Here is an 18,357-nt window from a genome sequence, read left to right as displayed (position 1 = left end):
TTCCCACCTACCCTTCCCTGGACCAGACAGCACTGGGCCATGATGTCTTTTTTGCCTTTGGCACAAAGTGCTCCTCAACCGCCTCCACCCCGCTCTGCTTGGGAGGCTTCAGAGCACATGTGTGTGAGGACTTTGCCAGGGGACAGTGCGCAAGCGTCCTCTGCCACTGTCCCTCTCTCCTGCCAGCATCTTGCCAACTGCCAGCCAGGGTTTTGACAGCACTGCATTTTCAAGGAATGAGTTGAGGGAAGGGAGAGGCAACAGCATTGCTGGGGGAAGTGTCCATCCAGTGCTTCCTTGCAGTGATCATCAGACCCACAGCCATGGCATGACAAGTGGATGCAGCTGTTCTATGGAGATCCAGTGGCGTGGTTCATATGTAACAATAAGACTGAGTTCATCATAATTCTGGCTTTTCGGGAATGAATGAGTGTGTTGGCACTGGTTTTCTGGTCACTCCAGATTTGTTCCTCCTACCAGTAAACAAACCAGAAAACCTCCGTCTGTGGTTAGTTTAGCATTATACCTTAACTGAGATCTTTGGTTTGTTGTTCTACTAACAAAGCAAACTTGTAAGTCTTGACTTTGTGAATTTGGCTTCTTAGGAGAACAACAAACGTGGGAACACAGTACAGACATAATACAACACAGGCTGTGGACAGGTGTTTCCTGGCCTGCTTAGTATAGGGCAGTACATGGCCCATGGGCCATATGCGCTCTCCACTGCCCCCCATGTGGTCCTCCACTTCCGCCATCCAAAAGTATGAAAGATTTTCTTAAAGCATCCAAGTAGCCATTTTGACTCTTTTTTGCCTGTTTATTCTTACATTAGTGCTATGGAGCATCAGAAGTTGCTCCATTAGTCCTCTGCATGTCATACATGACTTGGGAATGGAATATTTGGTAAAATGTCTCTCCCAACCGCAATTTACCCACACACTACAGTCAAAATCTGAGGCTTTCCTCCAAATGCCACCTGCAAAAGGGACTGGGTTGGTGGCAACAAGGAGAAGGGCCTTCTCAGTGGTGGCCTCCCAATTGTGGACAAGCTTGCCACTTAGGCTGACCTGGCACCGATGGCACTATCCTTTCAGTTCCAGATGAAGGCTGCCCTCTGTGCCAGTTATTTAACAGCTCTAAATAGCATAGCTGCTCAACAAGTCTTGGTGCCTTAAGCTGTCATAGCAATTAAGCTGTTTAAATTTCATTTTTAAATTTAGTATTTAAATTTTGCATTGAAATGTTATAATATTGTTGTGACTATATACATTTTTGGTTTTTTAATCATATTTTATGAGTTGCTGTGAATCTCCCAGGAAGCTTTGACTATTGAGTGGTATAGAAATAAAATGAGTAATAAAAATAATAATTGCCAGCACCTTGGGAGAGGAAGTGAAGCCTATAGGGGGCAGGTTCTGGAGAGTAAAATTGCCTTCCGGGCCACCTTAGCTGACCATCTCTGATTTAGTCGCTCCTGCTGGAAGCATTCGGGCACATGCTACATTGACATCCAAATTGGCCCCACACGTTCTATTGAAAGTAGCACTGAAGATGAGCTTCAGGTCTCTGTTCAACCATCCATGTGTGTTTAATTTAAAGCTGTGAGCTTGCAAAATAGATTTAGCAAGTTACTGTCTCAGCATCAGTTTCTCATTTCAAATATACCTATAATAATAATGTGGCTGTGAGGATGAAGAGGGTAAAAATTATACATCACAAATAATGAATATTGTTAGAAATGGGAAATTATGATCATGAACCCAGTCCTCAGCATACTGCTGTTCATTTGAGATTGCTTCTTCCCATTTCCCTGCACGCTGTGGAATTACGTAGGCCAATTTGACAAATGGTGCCTAAATTGATTTTTACAGTTCCTGTATTTCTGAATCCCATGCAGAGGCTAAATTGACAAGGATGTTTGTTTTTTTAACTAGCTTTCTTCCATTTCCAATATTCTGCATTAGCAGCATTTCAAAGTAAACATATTTTCAGGGAAAGTTCACATATTTCTATTCCCCACTTGATCGTGCAATATCAAAACCATGCCTGCATGTGTGAAACAACCATTGCAGATCAGACACCCAAGAAAACTTCGGTATCAGCTGACATCACCACAAACATGATGCATTCCAGCTGGGTTTGCAGTTCATAGTATTCACTTCAGTGTTATCCCACCCTTCCTTCAGGGATTTGAGTAGAGTTTAACTCTTGCTTGCCAGCCCTGTGCAGGAAGCTGGACAGACAGATATTGCTCGAGGCAACTAAGAAGAAGCTCATAGTTGAGTGGAGATTGAACCTGAACTCCTCCTTCCAGTCCTGACCCTCTAGCCACTGCCTATAAGTCACTGGGAGGTACTGCACAGGTGTAAATCTGAGTTTAGAGTTACTCGTGAACTACCTTGAACAGGTTATACATTTCAGATTAGAATGAATGTACTTGGGAACACAAGTCTTTGATCCATGGCATCATGGTTTAGAGGGCGATGCAGCTTTCGCACTACTGCATCCTTTTTGAGTCAGGAAACCATATCTTAGAATATCAAGAGCTTGGCTAAAAAGACTCTGTTGGCCTTGTGAACTGCGCAGGTGCCAAAGCACCCCCTTTCCCTTCTTAGTGCCCCTTCCCCATGTCTCTCCTTAGCAGTGCTGCCAAAAAGAACTCCCCACCTTAACATACTCCCACTTGCAGCTGAGCATTTGAAATTCAAACACTAGGCAGTTTTAAAATCTTCAACACTGTACAGTGTTTTACCTCTTTTGGTTTGTTTGTTTAAGCTGGACTTTAAAATAGCTGGATTTTGCAACATGAAGCACAATAGGAATGTGAATAGAGAAATGTAGATGGCTCAGAAGGCACCAGATTTGGGAAGAGAAGCAAAGCCCCTCCCTTTCCTCCCAATGCCTCTTAGACCAGGTGGTTTCTAACCCTCTAGTTTAAGAGAAGCCAAGATCAATTTTGGCCCTGAAGAGGACTGTTCCCTAGTCCAGAGCCAATCACTTTCCCCTCACTCATTTACATTGTGTTCCTGTGAAAGGAGGTGATGTAGCAAGTTGTCATTTTTCCTCCCTTTCTGCTGACTAACGTTATGGAGGGCAGATTCGTACGCTTAGCCAAAGCTGCATGTGGTGACCTTCCCATCTTCATTTCACGAGGAGTTGCTCTCAAGTGAAACAAGGCCTATGCTGAAAAGCTCTAAAATTACCAGATTCGGGTGGCAGGATGACCCACATTTTATCTAATGTGGAAACTCTGAAGATTTCCAGAGGAGATGTAACACCTCCAGACTTTGTATCTAGTCTTCACTATCTTTAAAACTAACCAAGTGAATGGAGCGCCCCACTGAGAGAGCATGTGCTTGTATCATTATTTCTTCTGCTTAATCGCAAGCTGAGAAGGAAGTGCTGAAGTTGTTCTCATTTGTCTCAGAAAGTAATCTGCATACCACACACTGTGGAACTGTTGAAAACGCAATTCCTGACCTGTCCACCTCCTGAGTCAGAGTTCATGACATCTCCCATAGCATGTGTGGCACATTTCACTCGCCTGGACCATGCTCCATAGGTGCCTTCCTGCACAATTTCACCTTGGTCCCTACTGGTCCTCCTTTTATAAGAACTCTGGATGATTATATGTTTGGTATGTTGAGTCAAGAGGACCTTTCCTTGGTGCAAGCTTTTAGCCTCTTTGTCTTTGTAACCCTGCTAGAGGACAGGGATGATGGATGTAAAAGCTCCGTGCTTTTGTGTGTACACCTCTTGTTCACAACTGGCGTTTGTGAACCAGGGTAAAGTAGCAGACCTGTCCTCAGAGCAGTTGTGTGCAAGACTCAGGTGAGGCTTGTATTGACTGTGAAGCACCTAGTAGGGCATGCAGCCTAGTAGGTCACCTGGAAAGCACGGGCCTAGACAGTAAGAGAATGAACTATCCTATGCTAATTTCTGATAAATATGATTCAAGGAATTCAAGGTATTTGTGATACATCTGATTGCTTAGAAACTCAGCTTAGGTTTGCTACTGAGCCTAGCAATTTGTTGGGCATGAAAACACATTGCATAGAAGGAAACCAAGGACAGCTCAAAAGCATTGTTTTTGCTTAGAGAACAGGCTGATGAGAAAACTAGAAACAGAAGCACTTTGTAGAAAGGAGGTGATGGTTAGAATTCTTCATTTCACAGTTCTTCCCATCGGAGGAAGTAGTTGGTTTTTGTTTTGCAGTCTACTGTTCGGGGCATACTTTTCCTGCTATGCATGGCTAACAATGAATGGTTTTTGGTTTTGTTTCTGTTTTGTTTATAATTTATTCATTCATTCATTTTACAAGAAAAGCATTTCTTGTGATCAAGACATTAAAACTTACGGAGCTGTGCTTATCTGGATGAGCAAGTGCCAGCCTTGAGTTAAAACTAGTAAGAGCGGATGCTAGGGTGCTGTTTCACTTTTGTGAGGCTGCTTTATAGAAGAAGAATAGCATCAGTCAACAGGAAAAGAACTGGATTCAAGCTGTATCCTCAGCACATGCAAACAGGATTCTGGAAGAGACGTCCCACAAGACAATATGGCATCTCTGCACCTTTGGAGTTTTGTTTGGTTTTAAAGGTGACTAGGGGGCCTGTTTCTTATGGGAGATAGTTTAGGCTTATTAAATTCTCATAGTTCTTGTTGTGGTTTCTGCTTATCTTCAAGATATTCTTGTTGCTGTTTTATGCATGGCTGGACAATACAGTCTGCACCCTTTTTGGGTATTTTGTCAGACAATCTGTAGTAAGGACTATAAAGCTCAGCAGCATAGGCAAGAAGTTACAACTGAGGGTGCAAGAGAACATGTTCCAGCTTGCTATTAACAGTTGCACGTAGCTTCAGACAGAACAACATATAACACATATGCTTGAAACATGGTTCTGTCGAACTCTGGATAAAGTGCCAAAGTGGTGGTTTCCTTTGGCTCACTCTATTTCTGACAGTGTGATGCAGGTGGCAGTTTGTGATGCTTTCAGTAACTTGCAACTGGAGATAGAAGGAAGCCTTTGGGGCACCTGCATTGTGTTCTTCACCTCACTCCAAAGCCTCTGTCTCCTCTTTTGCTGTCCGGGCTTTTAAGATGAGATAACGAGGTGGGGAAAGTGGATGCCATGCACCTAGTGAACCTACAGAGAAAGTGGCGATGCTAACTGGAGGCAGGGTGGCTCAGGAGCCCTCTTCCAGAGTTGGCATGCAGCTGAAGGGTTAATTCCAAAGCTTGGCACTGATTGGAAGGGGAGGTGTCACCATGCTTAGGACGAATTATCTGGCTGCACAGAGCCTGTGTGCGGCTTCGTGAACACAGTGCAGGAGTCTCCCAGGCAAGAGTTCAGCTCTCAGGCTGTGGCACCTCCGGACATGGGAAAAGGCTAGGCTGGGGAGCACAGCAAAAGGGACCCTCCTCAGCCCTGGCTCGTGTGCAGCACTAGACCCCGCTGCAAACAGCATCCCTCAAAATAAAATACAGACCATGTCGGATGTGGAGTGCAGTTTTGACGATGCCTCTTGCCTCTCTCCTCAGAGTCCTGGGTCCCCATCCCCTACTCGAAAGCAGAACAAGGAGACTACCTTTACGGTAAGTAGAATCCCACCGAGATGATCACCGGTCCAGTTGCTATGGTGACCCAGTCACCAGAGCAAGTAGCATTGCGGGGCAGGAAAGGTGGCGGGGGGGCTCCATGCACAGGGGTCTGCCTTACGCTTGCCAGATGTAAACACCGTGCTCGCTTCCCACAGCGATAGCTGCATTGAAGCCATTTTTAAAAGGCTGAAGCTAGCAAAAAGCCCGCTACAGAGAGACAGGAAAGAAGATCAAAATGCAAGAGAGGGGGTGGGAGGCACTTCTCTGTGCTGTGATTTTAAAATTACACTTGCAGCAGTGTTTCCTTTTGTTCAAAGTTGCTTCTGGGTAGATTGAGCAATTAATAGCCAACAGAGTAATCTAAAGAATGGAATGTTCCTGTGGGCAGAATACATGATGATAAAAGTTGACACTAAGGTTTTGTAAAGCCTTTTTTTCAAGGTTGGTTTCTTTTGCAGATTTGACAGTGGACTAAAGAAAAAAAACACAATTCTTTTGTGAAAAGATGCCCTGTGAAGTCATCCTAGTAAACACTTTGGCTGAGGTCACCAGCATGTTTGACTTTCTCTGTAGGAGAGGATGAGATGTAACGTTTTGAATTTTGGCAGACCTTTTGAATCTTTCATTAGGTCCAAACTTATCCCTCCTCATCATTATTACTCAGAAACCTGGCCCAGTTGTATTGCAATGGTGTAAAAAAGAGGAAACATTTCCCTGTGGAAGTGTGAGGTTTGCTCTCTTGCTAGCTACAGCAGTGGAAAGGAATTTGTTGAAACAACATGACATACCACAGCGTGAATCGGAGTGGTGGGGTGGGGGAGGCCATCAGGGGACAAGAGTACCATGATGAAATGATGATCCGCATCACAGGTGTTTTTTGCTCAGTACTGCCATTCAGTTTTTCCAGGTGTGAAATGCAGTTTGACTGTTTCTTTCCCCACTTCCCACCCCAAACTGGGCCTGTTTGAAAAATATACATTTGCTCTCTTTCTCTCTCAAACACACTTTTATTGTAGGAATCAGGTTTGGATTTGAATATAAGCAGTCTGGCCATTTGTGCTTTCTTGAGGAAATCACTGTGCTTCTCCGTGGAATTGTGGACACCTGAAATAAACACATCTTCCATTCCTTACACTTAACCGGGGTTGAAAGGGCACCAAAGTAGCTGAGCCTGATCTTGCTGGGGGCTGTTGATTCTGTTCACCCCATTTCTCTGCAGCTCACCCTTGCAGTATAAAATAGAAACATAAACATCAGAGCCTGGAAGAACTTCAGGGACTGTTACCCCAGAACCACTGAATGTGTACAGGTGACCTAGCGGTGGGGATAACACCATTCACTCAGGGATGGGTATGGAAATAGAAGCAGACTGTAATAGTCTTCAGTGTTTTATCACTAGTGACCTACTGTCATGGATACAGTAATAAAATCAAAGACTGAATGACTTCCAGGTGATTATCTTAGTCCTAAAATGCTAGGCACAGTTTAGCTCTGTAGGCATGGCTTTGCAAAAACTCACTTCAGTACAGCTGGAGTGATGTCTGGCTCTGGATAAAGTTTAAACCAGCCTACCAAGTATGTCGCTGAAGCACAGTATCAAATATTTGCATGGAGACTGCACATTTCTGGAAGTCAGCAATCATAGCAAAGGTCCTCTTCTTCATGGTCCATCTGGCAAGTGGACTCAAATGTTAGAACATCCATGTGATGACACGGATTTTTAATTTTTAAAAAACATTTATTTATGTATTTCTTTATTGGCTACTGATGTATGCTTCTGACAGTGACTGAGTGTGACAGCTGATAGACAGAAACAAACATCTTCCCCATACCACAGATTTTCTTCAGTGTTTTTTCCTAAACCGAGACTTGACATTGAGAACATTCAACCTATCTATCGGATGTATCAAGCATTCATACTCTCCTTCTAGGAAAGGTGTTATAAGGAATGCATGGGTTTTCCTTACCTGAAATTTGAAAGGTATCAAAACTTCAGGAGAATTTCAAGGGGGCTTTTTGTGTAGCTGTGTTCACATGGAACATTGAACCATGGACCAAGCTGTGAGGTTCACATTCCCCTTCCCCTCCCTGCTCCCTCCTCCACATCAGGATCTGAAACTTCTCAGTCTAGTTCAGTCAGAAAGTTCACTTCAACATCGGGGTGACCACACTTTGGTCTGTGTGTGTGCCTACGAATTAGAAGCACAGCAATCCTGGTTACAAGCAGGCACCAAACTATAGTTTGGCTTTTGGACATTGAGACAAGCTATGATTTGTCCCTAAACCAGGGTCAGAAGTTGTGGATCACGGCACCCCAGGTGAGGAGGTAATGTGTGAGACCAACGGCCCCAGGGTCTCCTTCTGCAACACCAAACCATGCTGTGAATGCAGCTGTTTTTCTCCTAGGGAATCTGCACAGGTGATTAACTGGTTGAAGATAATCCATGTGGTTGAGGTGCCAGTTCCCCTGCATTCATTCTCTTCAATCTGCTGGAGGTGGAAATGAATTTTCCCTCCATCAAGCAAAATTGGGAACAGGTTCTGAGTGAAAGAGGACCGGATAAGGGTCTCTGAGAGATTCTCTTGCCCACAGCATTACTGACGAACAGTGACACATCCATCTCATCACAAGCTCAGTGCTGTTTTTGTGTGCAAGTGAAAGTAATTTAAAAAATCCCAGGCCTGAAGAGGTGGATTGCTCCCTGCAAGGTACCTTTTACATTGAAAGAGGGCTTGCCTAGCCCTTGAAGCTGGCAAATGAAAATCAGTGTAAGCAAGGCCACTCTCCTTCCCGTCCCCACCCCACAACTGCCTGCTGTGTACACCCCACTTCACAAAAAGGCCCTTTTTCTTCCTCCACCCTTCTCTGCTCAGCATGTAGGATTTCAGTACACAGCAAATAGAAGTGCAGCTGTGCCCCGTAGCAAGGACGCAAGAAGAAATGGTGCCCTTCTTGCCCCCGATCAGGTCCAGTGCCAGTGCTCTGCTAAGAGGTTTTTGTGGGTATGTGAATAAATTGGGAAAAGCCCCCAAACCAGCTTGTGGGCAAGTGACAGTCCTCTGTGCAGCAGCACCCTGCAGGTGTCAACACATGTTAATATCACAGAACACGCTGCTATAAATGAAGTAATTTGACCTTTCTGGCAGCCTCATCAGAGGCTCTGAGAGCCACAGACATTGGACACGCTCTTGTTATTCTAGCGTCGTCTCTCAGATTTTCCTTTTTGCTCTGTGATCAGCTGTTCTCCCCTACCATCTATGCTGATCCTCCCCGTTGAGCTTGAATGAAGCACTTGCTACCATCCCAGCATCCATGAGCACACACGTTCTCTCCCCACACCCCAAATGCTTATCAGATTACAGTGAACATGAGTAACCGCGTTGCCCTCCATTCATACTGCCTGCAGAGTGCTAATTTGTTTCTGTGGCGGAGGAAGAAGACAGTAGCCATTTGGAAACCCCGTATTAAACAGTCATAACTGCAGACAGGACACCCATGGGTTTAGTGTGTGTGTGTGTGTGTGTGAGAGTGTGAGTGTGAGTGTGAGTGTGTTTGTGCATGTCCTGCCTGGCTTTCTGATCAATTCCATTTCCTAGATTTTGTAGCACCTCAAGCGATACCTTGGGAAAGTGGAAACATGCCCAGGTCAGTGCAGCTTCAGTATGACCATCATAGGTACCAGTTAGTTCTTCCTCATGATCGTGTGAATCACACGTGTGGGGGCTTTGTGCCTGCTCAGCATCTGTTGTTGGGAAGTTTGTATAGCTAAGTATTTGGTTGGGTGGGAGCTCTTTCCCTTATTTTTCTTCAGCATGTGGAAGTATAGCTGCTTATCCACACAGACTCCCACAGAACCCCAGTGCGTGTTTCTCTCTTGGAGCTTGTGCTCCTCCCCATCAACTCACAACACTAGAGCAGTCTTCTTTGCTTCAGAAACAGAGAAACAGGCTCTGCCTTTCAGAAATCTAGCTTAGCTTTCCTGCTCTGCTGGAAGGTTCTCAAGCACTGCAACAGGATTGAGTTTACTGCCCCTGTGGTAGCAAAAGGATCCTGGTGCATCACAGAAATTGTGCACCTGTGATTTCCTGCGTCCTCGGACTGGAAGCACACACACATATATCCCAAGCCCCTTACAATATTCATGGCTCAAAATAATGGCGCTCTTCTTTCCTCATCCCATCTTTATGAGTACTTCACAGTTACGTGGTAAATGACCCCTCCAATCACTTGATCAATGTCTTCCATTTGCCAAGCAGAGTGCCAGCATTTTAGTTGCTTTCTACATTTGGAAGCGTCATCATAGCTCAGTCTCTCTGCATCCAAGAGGACTTGCAGTTCAGGTGTTCATTTTGATGTGCTATTGCTTGTCCTGACATGAAGGAATTGGGTTATAAATTTAAATAAATGCTTTCTGGTGGGCTTCATTAATTCACTGAATTAGTTTCCAGTTACGCTTTAAAAAATATGTGTTAAAATGTAACATCTAAAATGTTGTCTAACCATTCCACTTCTATGACATGTATAACAAAATTCCTTCTTGAAAGTCATTTGCATGTAGACATTTGCATGCCTCCCATGCACAGATCATCATACAGGATACAAAAGTTGTGCACCTCATGTACACAAGAGACGTGCAGATGGGATTGCCACATTTCATGATCAGTCCTTGGGATTCACAGAAATTATAACACACATGTGACTTTGTGTGGGAATTGTGCTATGTGGGCATTTAATTCAAAGGACTCCTTAGACCTGTTGAATTATAGTTCCTTTGGCAGCTGGGCAGATATATCACTCAGAACATAAGAATATAAGAAGCCGTGTTTTACTAAGTCACGCCATTGACACATCCAACTTACTATGGTTAGCAGTGACTGGAAGCAATTCCCCAGCATTTCAGGTGGAGTTTTGCAGCCTTACCTGTGGAAGCTGAGGACTGAACCTGGCATATTTTCCATGCTAAGCAGGTAGTCTGCCCGCTTCTACATGCAAAGCAACAGGAGTATTTGAGAGGGAGAGAGAGAAAAGAGGGCCAGTTGTGAGCAGACAAAATATTTAGGTAGAAGCAGTATTCATATGATGTGTGGTGTTGGCAATTCTGCTCCTGAGTTCATTTTTTCCAATGTAATGATCCTGGAGCTTCACTTAGAACAAACGGGTAGTTTATTTTTTATTTATTTTATTATTTTATTTAAAACATTTTTATGCTGCCCCCATCACAACAAAGCCTCGGGGTGGCTCACAACAGTTTCCAGTTGTTTTCAACAGCCAGAATGGATCTGTCACCATTTTGTAAAATGTTATTTTAAATCTGCTGCTCACTCTCCAATATGCCTGTTAGCTTTAATTGGGCTATGTGTGTATATTTTATGTACAGACCTAAAATCTGCTTATGAAGTACTTTGGTGGCATTCAAGTAAGAAATTGTTTTGTGTAGACCTTCTGAAATGAAATTATAAGACAAGTATTGAGGTTCCTTTTTGGGTGACACATCTGGGAAAGAAACATTTTTAGGGGGTCCCTGGAACTTCTTAGGACAGTGGGTGTAGGGATCCAAAGATCCCGGTGGTTGTTTTCCTGTTTTAGCAATAAGGTGACAGAAGGCAGCCATTTAGAGCTCTCTGTTCTGGAGAAAATATTCAACAGTTTTGAGGGAATCAAAATGCAGTTGATTGGAGATGCTGCTTTCCTTGGGGTTTGTTTCCTTGCCATTACAGGGGCTTTCCACCAAGAAATCCCTTCCATCTGCTTTCTATGACACCTCCTGGCTAGAAAGAGCATTGCATTTAAGTGCTTTTCTTTTACATATGCTCTGTGTACCCATCCATGTTTCTGAACTGCTTTGCATGGTCCAGCATATTTTTCTTTCCTTTTTGTCAGATAAACTGCGTGACTTTCCCCCACCCTGACGCAATGCCAGAACAGCAGTTGCTGAAACCTTCTGAATGGAGCTACTGTGATTATTTCTGGGTAAGTGAGCAGCCATCCATATGCTATTTACTGCAGCAACTGCAGGATGTAGCATATTGCGAACATCTCTGTTAGCAAACATGTTAAAATCCAAGCCTGAAAGGTGGTACTTACGATGCTGCTATTTTCTTTCTCTGCACACTAATTCCAGCTTGGCCATATTATTTGAGTCAAAGGACTGCAAAAGCCCTTCTGTACCGACTCAAATTCTTGGGCTTCACATCTGTGACCCCTAAAACCAGCATCACCTGCCTCATTTGTATGTATCCCATCCTGTCCTATCTTCCACAAATCAAGCCTGCTGGAATGTGACCACTGCTTATCATAAAGAGGCCTGTCCAGAAAGGCTCTGCTTCTTGTGACAAAAAAAGCGGAACCATGTACAGTAGGTGTGCTTTGGGAGCAAGCTTTTTCTTGCAAGCAGTGCAATAGTAAACTGTTTTTGAGTATTGAGAACTGTCGGTTATTCTTTGATGGTCCTTGAGAATTAGTTAGGGAGTTAATCAGAAAAAGTCTGATGGTTGCAAATTGATTTGTGGCCAGTGTTGAATTATAGGCATTCTTGACCGTTTGGAAAGGTGGGGCAAAGATGTTTGAACTAAGGTGGAATCCACTGCAGCTCCAACTGCAGTCTGCCCAGACACTGTGTTCAAGGAGGCTTGGCTGGTGGCAGCAAGAAGGAAGGCCTTCTCAGTTGTGGCCCCCCAATTATGCAACAGGTTTCCTACCAAGGGCTCTCTACTGTCCTTTTGGCACCAAGTTAAAGCTGCCCTTTCTGCCAAGTCATTTAACAGCACTAAATAGCACAGGGCAGAGGAGGGGGCATGCCAGCTGTTTTAACAGATCTAGTTATATCAGCCTGTCCTGTTTATATTGTTTAAATTTGGATGTAAAATTGGTTTTTAAATTTCTGCTATGAAATGTTATTATTTTTATTTATTTATTTAGGGAACTTCTATGCCGCCCCATTCGCCGAAGCCTCGGGGCGGCTCACAATCATAAATAAATAACATAATATAAAACAATATAATTTAACAGTATAAATTAATGATTTTATGATGTTTTAATTGCTATTTGTATTTTATACTGTTTATGAAATGTTATGTACCACTGAGAGAGGTTCAGCTGTTCGGTGATATAAAAATAAATAAAATCACATAAACTTGATGATAATTTTAGAGAATGGTATAAGGAACAAGATGGGCACACTACTCACATAGTGCAAATGTACCAGCGGGGATGAGTGTGAAACCCATTTTGTTCACATCTGAATACAAACAGAGATAACTCAGATTTTCTGACCTGTTGGTTATTTGATTTATGCCCCATCTTTCCACCCAGTAAGGGCACTCAAGGAATTGCTTCTGTGCAAATTGGAATGCAATTATCCTTCACATTTATCTGAGTTTCCTGATGCACTTCTCCAATAAGATAATGCCCACAAAATTGCATACATGGGGAAAACTGTACAAAATATATCAAAAGGCAATCAAAAAGGCATATATTAGGGAAACATGCTTGCAAAAATGTGTGCGTTAGGGAACATTGCATATAAAATATGTACATATTTTCATACAGACTTTTAAAAAGAAACATGCAAACTAATCATTGTTATTATATTACAAGATACAGCACACCTTTTTTCCTCTTACAAGACATCTATCCTCCTCTTCCTTTCCATTTTATCATCACAACAACCGTGTGAGGTGGATTGGGCTGAGAGTCTGTGACTGGCCCAGAGTCCTCCAGTGAGCTCCATGGAAAGCAGGGAGTAGAATCTGGTTCTCCCGGATTCCAGTCCATTGCTCTGACTGCTACACCACACTGGCTCTCCACTAACAGTTTTAAGGTTGGAACAAAATTCTGCTTGAAACAAATGGACGTGATGTAGAAGGTGAAATGGTTCTATTTGTCCATAACTAGTCACTGAAGTTACTACAATGGTGTATTTATATGATCAACTTATATAAGTATAATCCAAGCAGCTCCTGAGTCTCAGTTTGGCCACCCCTGCAGTATGCAATACGATAATATGAAATATAATATAAAATGTAGCTGACTTTAGAGAACAAAGACGGGGTACAGCGACAGTTACTGGGGGAGAGTCTGTCTCCTATGGGGTTCCATGTATCTGGCAACTCGGGGGCAGCTGTTGCTTGCATGCCAGATGATATTTTCAAGAGCTTACAAAACAGGTGATGTTTCACATATAAGCCTTATTTCTGATGCCAATTACCTGCACGATGAGAGATTATTATTTTGCACATGAGAGCCTTCCAGAAACACCTGTGTCCTGCCACTTACCATTAGTTGTATTCTTACAGTGGAAAAACAAGACAGTGGTGGGGAAAGCAGAGAAGAAGGGCTGGGCTAAGGGAGGGAGAGGTGACTAGTCAGGGAGCAAGGACTGTATGGGCATGGAAGTCCTCGTGTGCCGGGAGGTAAATTATGCAGGGTTACTCTTGGGGCCCAGTTTAAAACTCAGTGGGTGGCGGTGACTCCAGCCCTTTCATACCAGAAGCTTGCCCTGCTTCCCCCTTTATATTAGCACTGCCAATTCTTGTGAATCTGCAGCTTCTTAGCTATATGCCAGAGCAGCCTCTAGTGGCAATGGTCTGCTATTTTTCTGGGAATTCTGGCAGATCCTCTCTCTGGGTGTTCTCAGCAATTAAACCCTAAAACACAGTAACACAGTGCAATAACACACACTCATATGTGTGCTACTGTATGAAGCCAAAGTAAAACTGTGGCAGGAGTGTAAAGATTTAAAAATACAATGGCATTTATTTCGAAACAACAAAACCTAAAGAACTAAAATGCTTGGCTTAAATAATATCTTCACTTGGTAACCCAAACACCACACTAGAAGACACCTGGTGATGAAGGCATTCTGCAACTGTGGGGCCAGCACTAACAAGACCTCTTCTTGGTAGCCACCCACCTTATCTCTTTTGGTGGGGGCACCCAGAGAAGGAGGGCCTCTGAAGATGACTGTAGGGTCCTGGCAGGTATACATGGGAGGAAACAATCTTTCAGCTGTTTGTGGGTTTAGAAATTAACCTGTACTTCAGGTAGGGCTTGAACATGGGCTAGAAGCCGAGGCCAGTCACAAAGCACTGCCATAATATGGTCATGTTGGCCTGCCCCACTGACAGCATTGCTGCCCTATTTTGGACAAACTGACATTTCTGAATTGATTTCTAAGGCAGCCCCATGTATACACATTGCAATAAACTAGACAAGAAGTTTCTGCTTCACAAATAAGGTTAACTCATCTGTCTCTGTCCAGATAAGGATGAAGTTGGCAAATAAATAAGGCCAAGTATGCATGTATTTGTGATCCAGAGTGTGTTTGGGGTATCTCTCCGCACAGTGGCATATTTTGCTTTTGCCTGTTGGTGCTTGAGTCTTTTGGTGCAACTTCTAACATAGCAATAGGTGAACCTGGTTTCTTCCGGAAGCTTCTGACTACAACTCTCATTTGCCCTGTCTAGCAAAGACCGTGCCTGGGGATTATAGGAGTCGTTGTCCAAACATCTGGAAGGCACTACCCAAGTTGTGCTGCTGCTTCTGTGGCATATGCCTAACTGTCCATTTTCTTTAGGCTGATAAGAAGGATCCACAAGGAAACAGCACCGTCTCGGGATTTGAAATTCTTCTGCAAAAACAACTGAAAGGAAAGCAAATGCAGAAAGAAATGGCAGAGTTTATTCGAGAAAGGTAACTAAGATGTTCAGTCCTGAGGAGGTTGATTCCTTTTATCTCAATAAATTGTTAGCCAACTGCTGCTTCCTTTAGTTCATTAGTCAAGCTCACTAGTATTACAGTTTTGGTTAGCATAATATATAGGTGGTCTTTGGCTTGCTTTGTTTTATGTTCCTACAGATTTATAGTCCTGCTTTTCCTCACTTTCTCATAATAAACAATCTAACCTTTATAGTGAACATGAAAATGTAGTGATTAAATGCAGCTGAACAATGGTAAACAAGCTGCAAACCCTTGTTAATGTCATTCTGGGCAAAATTCAGTAAATTATAGCTAGCTTTGTACTTGGGTTTCTGGGGGTCTCAACTTTTAACATAAATATATGTGATTCTTCGTTGTGGCCTCTGTGCATCACACATATGGGTGCTGCGCCTGCGCAGTGCCTAGGCCGGAAGATTAAAAAGCTAACTGTTTTTGGCAGGAAAACTTTGCTCCCCTCCCCCTTCGTGGTATAAATAGAGTGGAGTGTCCGCCATTTTGTTCAGTCTTTGCGCCCGCCGTTCACTGTGCCTCGTGCCTGTTAACATCCTCGCTAAGATCTTGAGTCCTTACTGTTCCTTTTGCCTTCATCCCTCTCTTTTTCTTCTACCACACTGTAATTTGCATCGGTACCGATGGTATATGCCGGTGAGTGGATATTGTTCTCGGTACCATACTATACTTTGCATCGGTACCGTTGGGGCTCAGTGCCGTTTGCAACTAATTTTATTCTTAACCTGTAGAGGGCGAACGTTCGGTCTTCAAGACTGAACAAAATGGCGGACACTCCACTCTACGAAGGGGGAGGGGAGCAGAGTTTTCCCGCCAAAAACCGTTAGCTTTTTAATCTTCCGGCCTAGGCACTGCGCAGGCACAGCACCCATATGTGTGACTGCACAGATGGCCACTCGAAGAACATCAGTTACAGGTAAGCAACCTGCCTTTCTGGACTTTATGACTCTGAACTACACTGTCAAATGACAGTTCGCACTGGTTCACGGAGGAAATCTGCCAGGCCTATAGGGCTCTCTGCCTTCTTTCTCACGCTTTCAGACATGCACAGGGGCCCAACACTTACCAATAAGTTTGTGCTAACTTATCAGCAATATTGAATTCAACCAAACTTCTCATACCAGATTCAAAGTCAAGTGTACACATTTGGGCACATTTATGCATAATACTGTAAGATGATGTTAAAATATTCTGTTGATGTGCTATTCAATTCTTCCAGAACTATGGATCCATGGCTGGGAGCCTATCTTCTCCTATGTGAAAGGAACAGCATTCAAAGTTCATGGAAGGGGCCTTTCTGTCCCACAACCCTTCCCCTTCTCAAATTGTTACTGGTTGGGTGCAGATAGTGGAAAGCCTTCCTCCTGTTATGTGTATGGAGGCAGACTTGTAACTTAGGGCTTGAATCCAGAGCTGCCCTTCTGCACACAGAAAAGACTTTGATTCACTGGGGGCGGGGGCGGGGGGGAGCTCCCAGTGACTGAATGGAGAGACAAAGCAATTTTCACCGATTCCCGCTGTGGTCATGCCACCTCACACGCTGTTCTAGAATGTCTTCCAACCCGTTGGAGTAGACTTTTTCAGGGGCTGAAAGGGTCTTTAGTGGGAAAGGTGAATGAGCAACAATTGCCTCCCTTCCTTCCTCTGTAGCCTTTTTACTTTCAACATATATGTGTCCATCCCTGTTTCTCTAGCAATTGCTAGTCTGCATAGTGAGATTTAAAAACTAAAATCACAACCTATTTTTTAAAAGATGCATAATCTGAGAATAGCCTATATTTACTAATGGGCAATTTTAATCTTCACAGTAGAGAGCTGGGAACACAAATCTTTGTGACTTCTTATGACTTGCAATGGGCGATGCTCCTCAGTGACTTTGGCACATCTGAAACATCTCTTGCTATTTCCCCCATCCGTTTCTCCCACCCCTGTGACTACAGCCTTGCTGGAACATGGTTTAAATAACATAAAATATCTCTGGGACATGAAAGGAGAAGACAAGAGAAAAAGATAAACACTTATTATTTATAGCTGCTCATTATTTATAACTACTCTTAGAAGAAAAAGAGCACTCTTATAAATAGCTCTTCAAATAATCATAATAGGAGAGAGATTTACTTCTCTTGAACTTGCAACGAGGGACTGGAACACTCTGTTCCAAGAATGGACTTTGTCTGCCTGATCATAGGAAGTCCAGCTCCATTTCACCCATTATAATTATGCTATGTTGGATTAATAGGAAAACACAATCTTTACCTAATGGAAACTCTTAAGTGTAGGGACCAGTCAGCATCCCTTTTATAAAATAAGGGGCACCAAAAATCTGCAGAATTTAATGTTCACAAAATTGCCATTGCCCAACCTATTTTTTTTACCTTGCATAAAAAGTTCCATACCTTACATTTTTAGCAAAGAATGTTGGATATCTGTGATAAACATTTGGGCCTCCTTCACAATATTACATTTTGGTGTGTGTTTTATAGTCCTTTTCCAGATTTATTTTATGTCTATTTTATTTTCATGATATTTTATCATGATTATAGACCACTTTATAAATTTGCTTGTTTTTTGAAAGGATGGGAGTATGTTGAAAGAACAAAGAACTGATTAAAATAACAGTATACGTTACACAACTATGTTGCGTTTCTATCATTTGAAATAAACCTTTTCCCTCACACCTTTATCTGATGTACACTATGGAATGTGAGGAAGCAGGATCCACTCACTGCTTGAAAAGACCACTGTACAGGACACCTCAATTTTGGCACTTTACAAGAGGAATGTAATATATGACAGCATTGTGTTCTTTGCAGTTCCCTCTCTTGGGACAGGAACATTAAAAGGGATTTGGTAGAGTCTGTGGGACCCAAAAGAATATAGCATTAGGTACTTGCTTGGAAAATGTTAGATGCTCAGGTGCAAGATATCTTGGGTATATGGCAGACAACTTGTTTTTGAAAATGCCGACCCAGTTTGTGGCTACTATTAAAAAAACCTTATAAGTTATGTTAGGCATAGTTGGAAAGGCAT

The 18,357-nt window shown here is 43.1% G+C and overlaps 1 protein-coding gene across 19 annotated transcripts in view; it reads left to right on the top strand.

The window, feature by feature from the left end:
• Positions 1–18,357, top strand: part of GAS7 (growth arrest specific 7) — a 155,161-nt gene that overhangs the window by 110,974 nt on the left and 25,830 nt on the right. For all 19 annotated transcript variants that reach the window (XM_044453829.1, XM_044453823.1, XM_044453821.1 and 16 more), the window contains 3 exons: positions 5,541–5,594; positions 11,482–11,571; positions 15,176–15,291. In XM_044453829.1, coding sequence (XP_044309764.1) covers positions 5,541–5,594; positions 11,482–11,571; positions 15,176–15,291 — 260 coding nt within the window. The remainder of the gene's footprint in view (positions 1–5,540; positions 5,595–11,481; positions 11,572–15,175; positions 15,292–18,357) is intronic.

This window comes from Varanus komodoensis, unplaced genomic scaffold (genome assembly GCF_004798865.1).
Source record: "Varanus komodoensis strain SLA01 unplaced genomic scaffold, ASM479886v1 scaffold7_1, whole genome shotgun sequence".
Classification (NCBI taxonomy): domain Eukaryota; kingdom Metazoa; phylum Chordata; class Lepidosauria; order Squamata; family Varanidae; genus Varanus; species Varanus komodoensis.
Note: the sequence above shows the minus strand (reverse complement) of the source record. Positions and strands in the feature narration are given on the sequence as shown.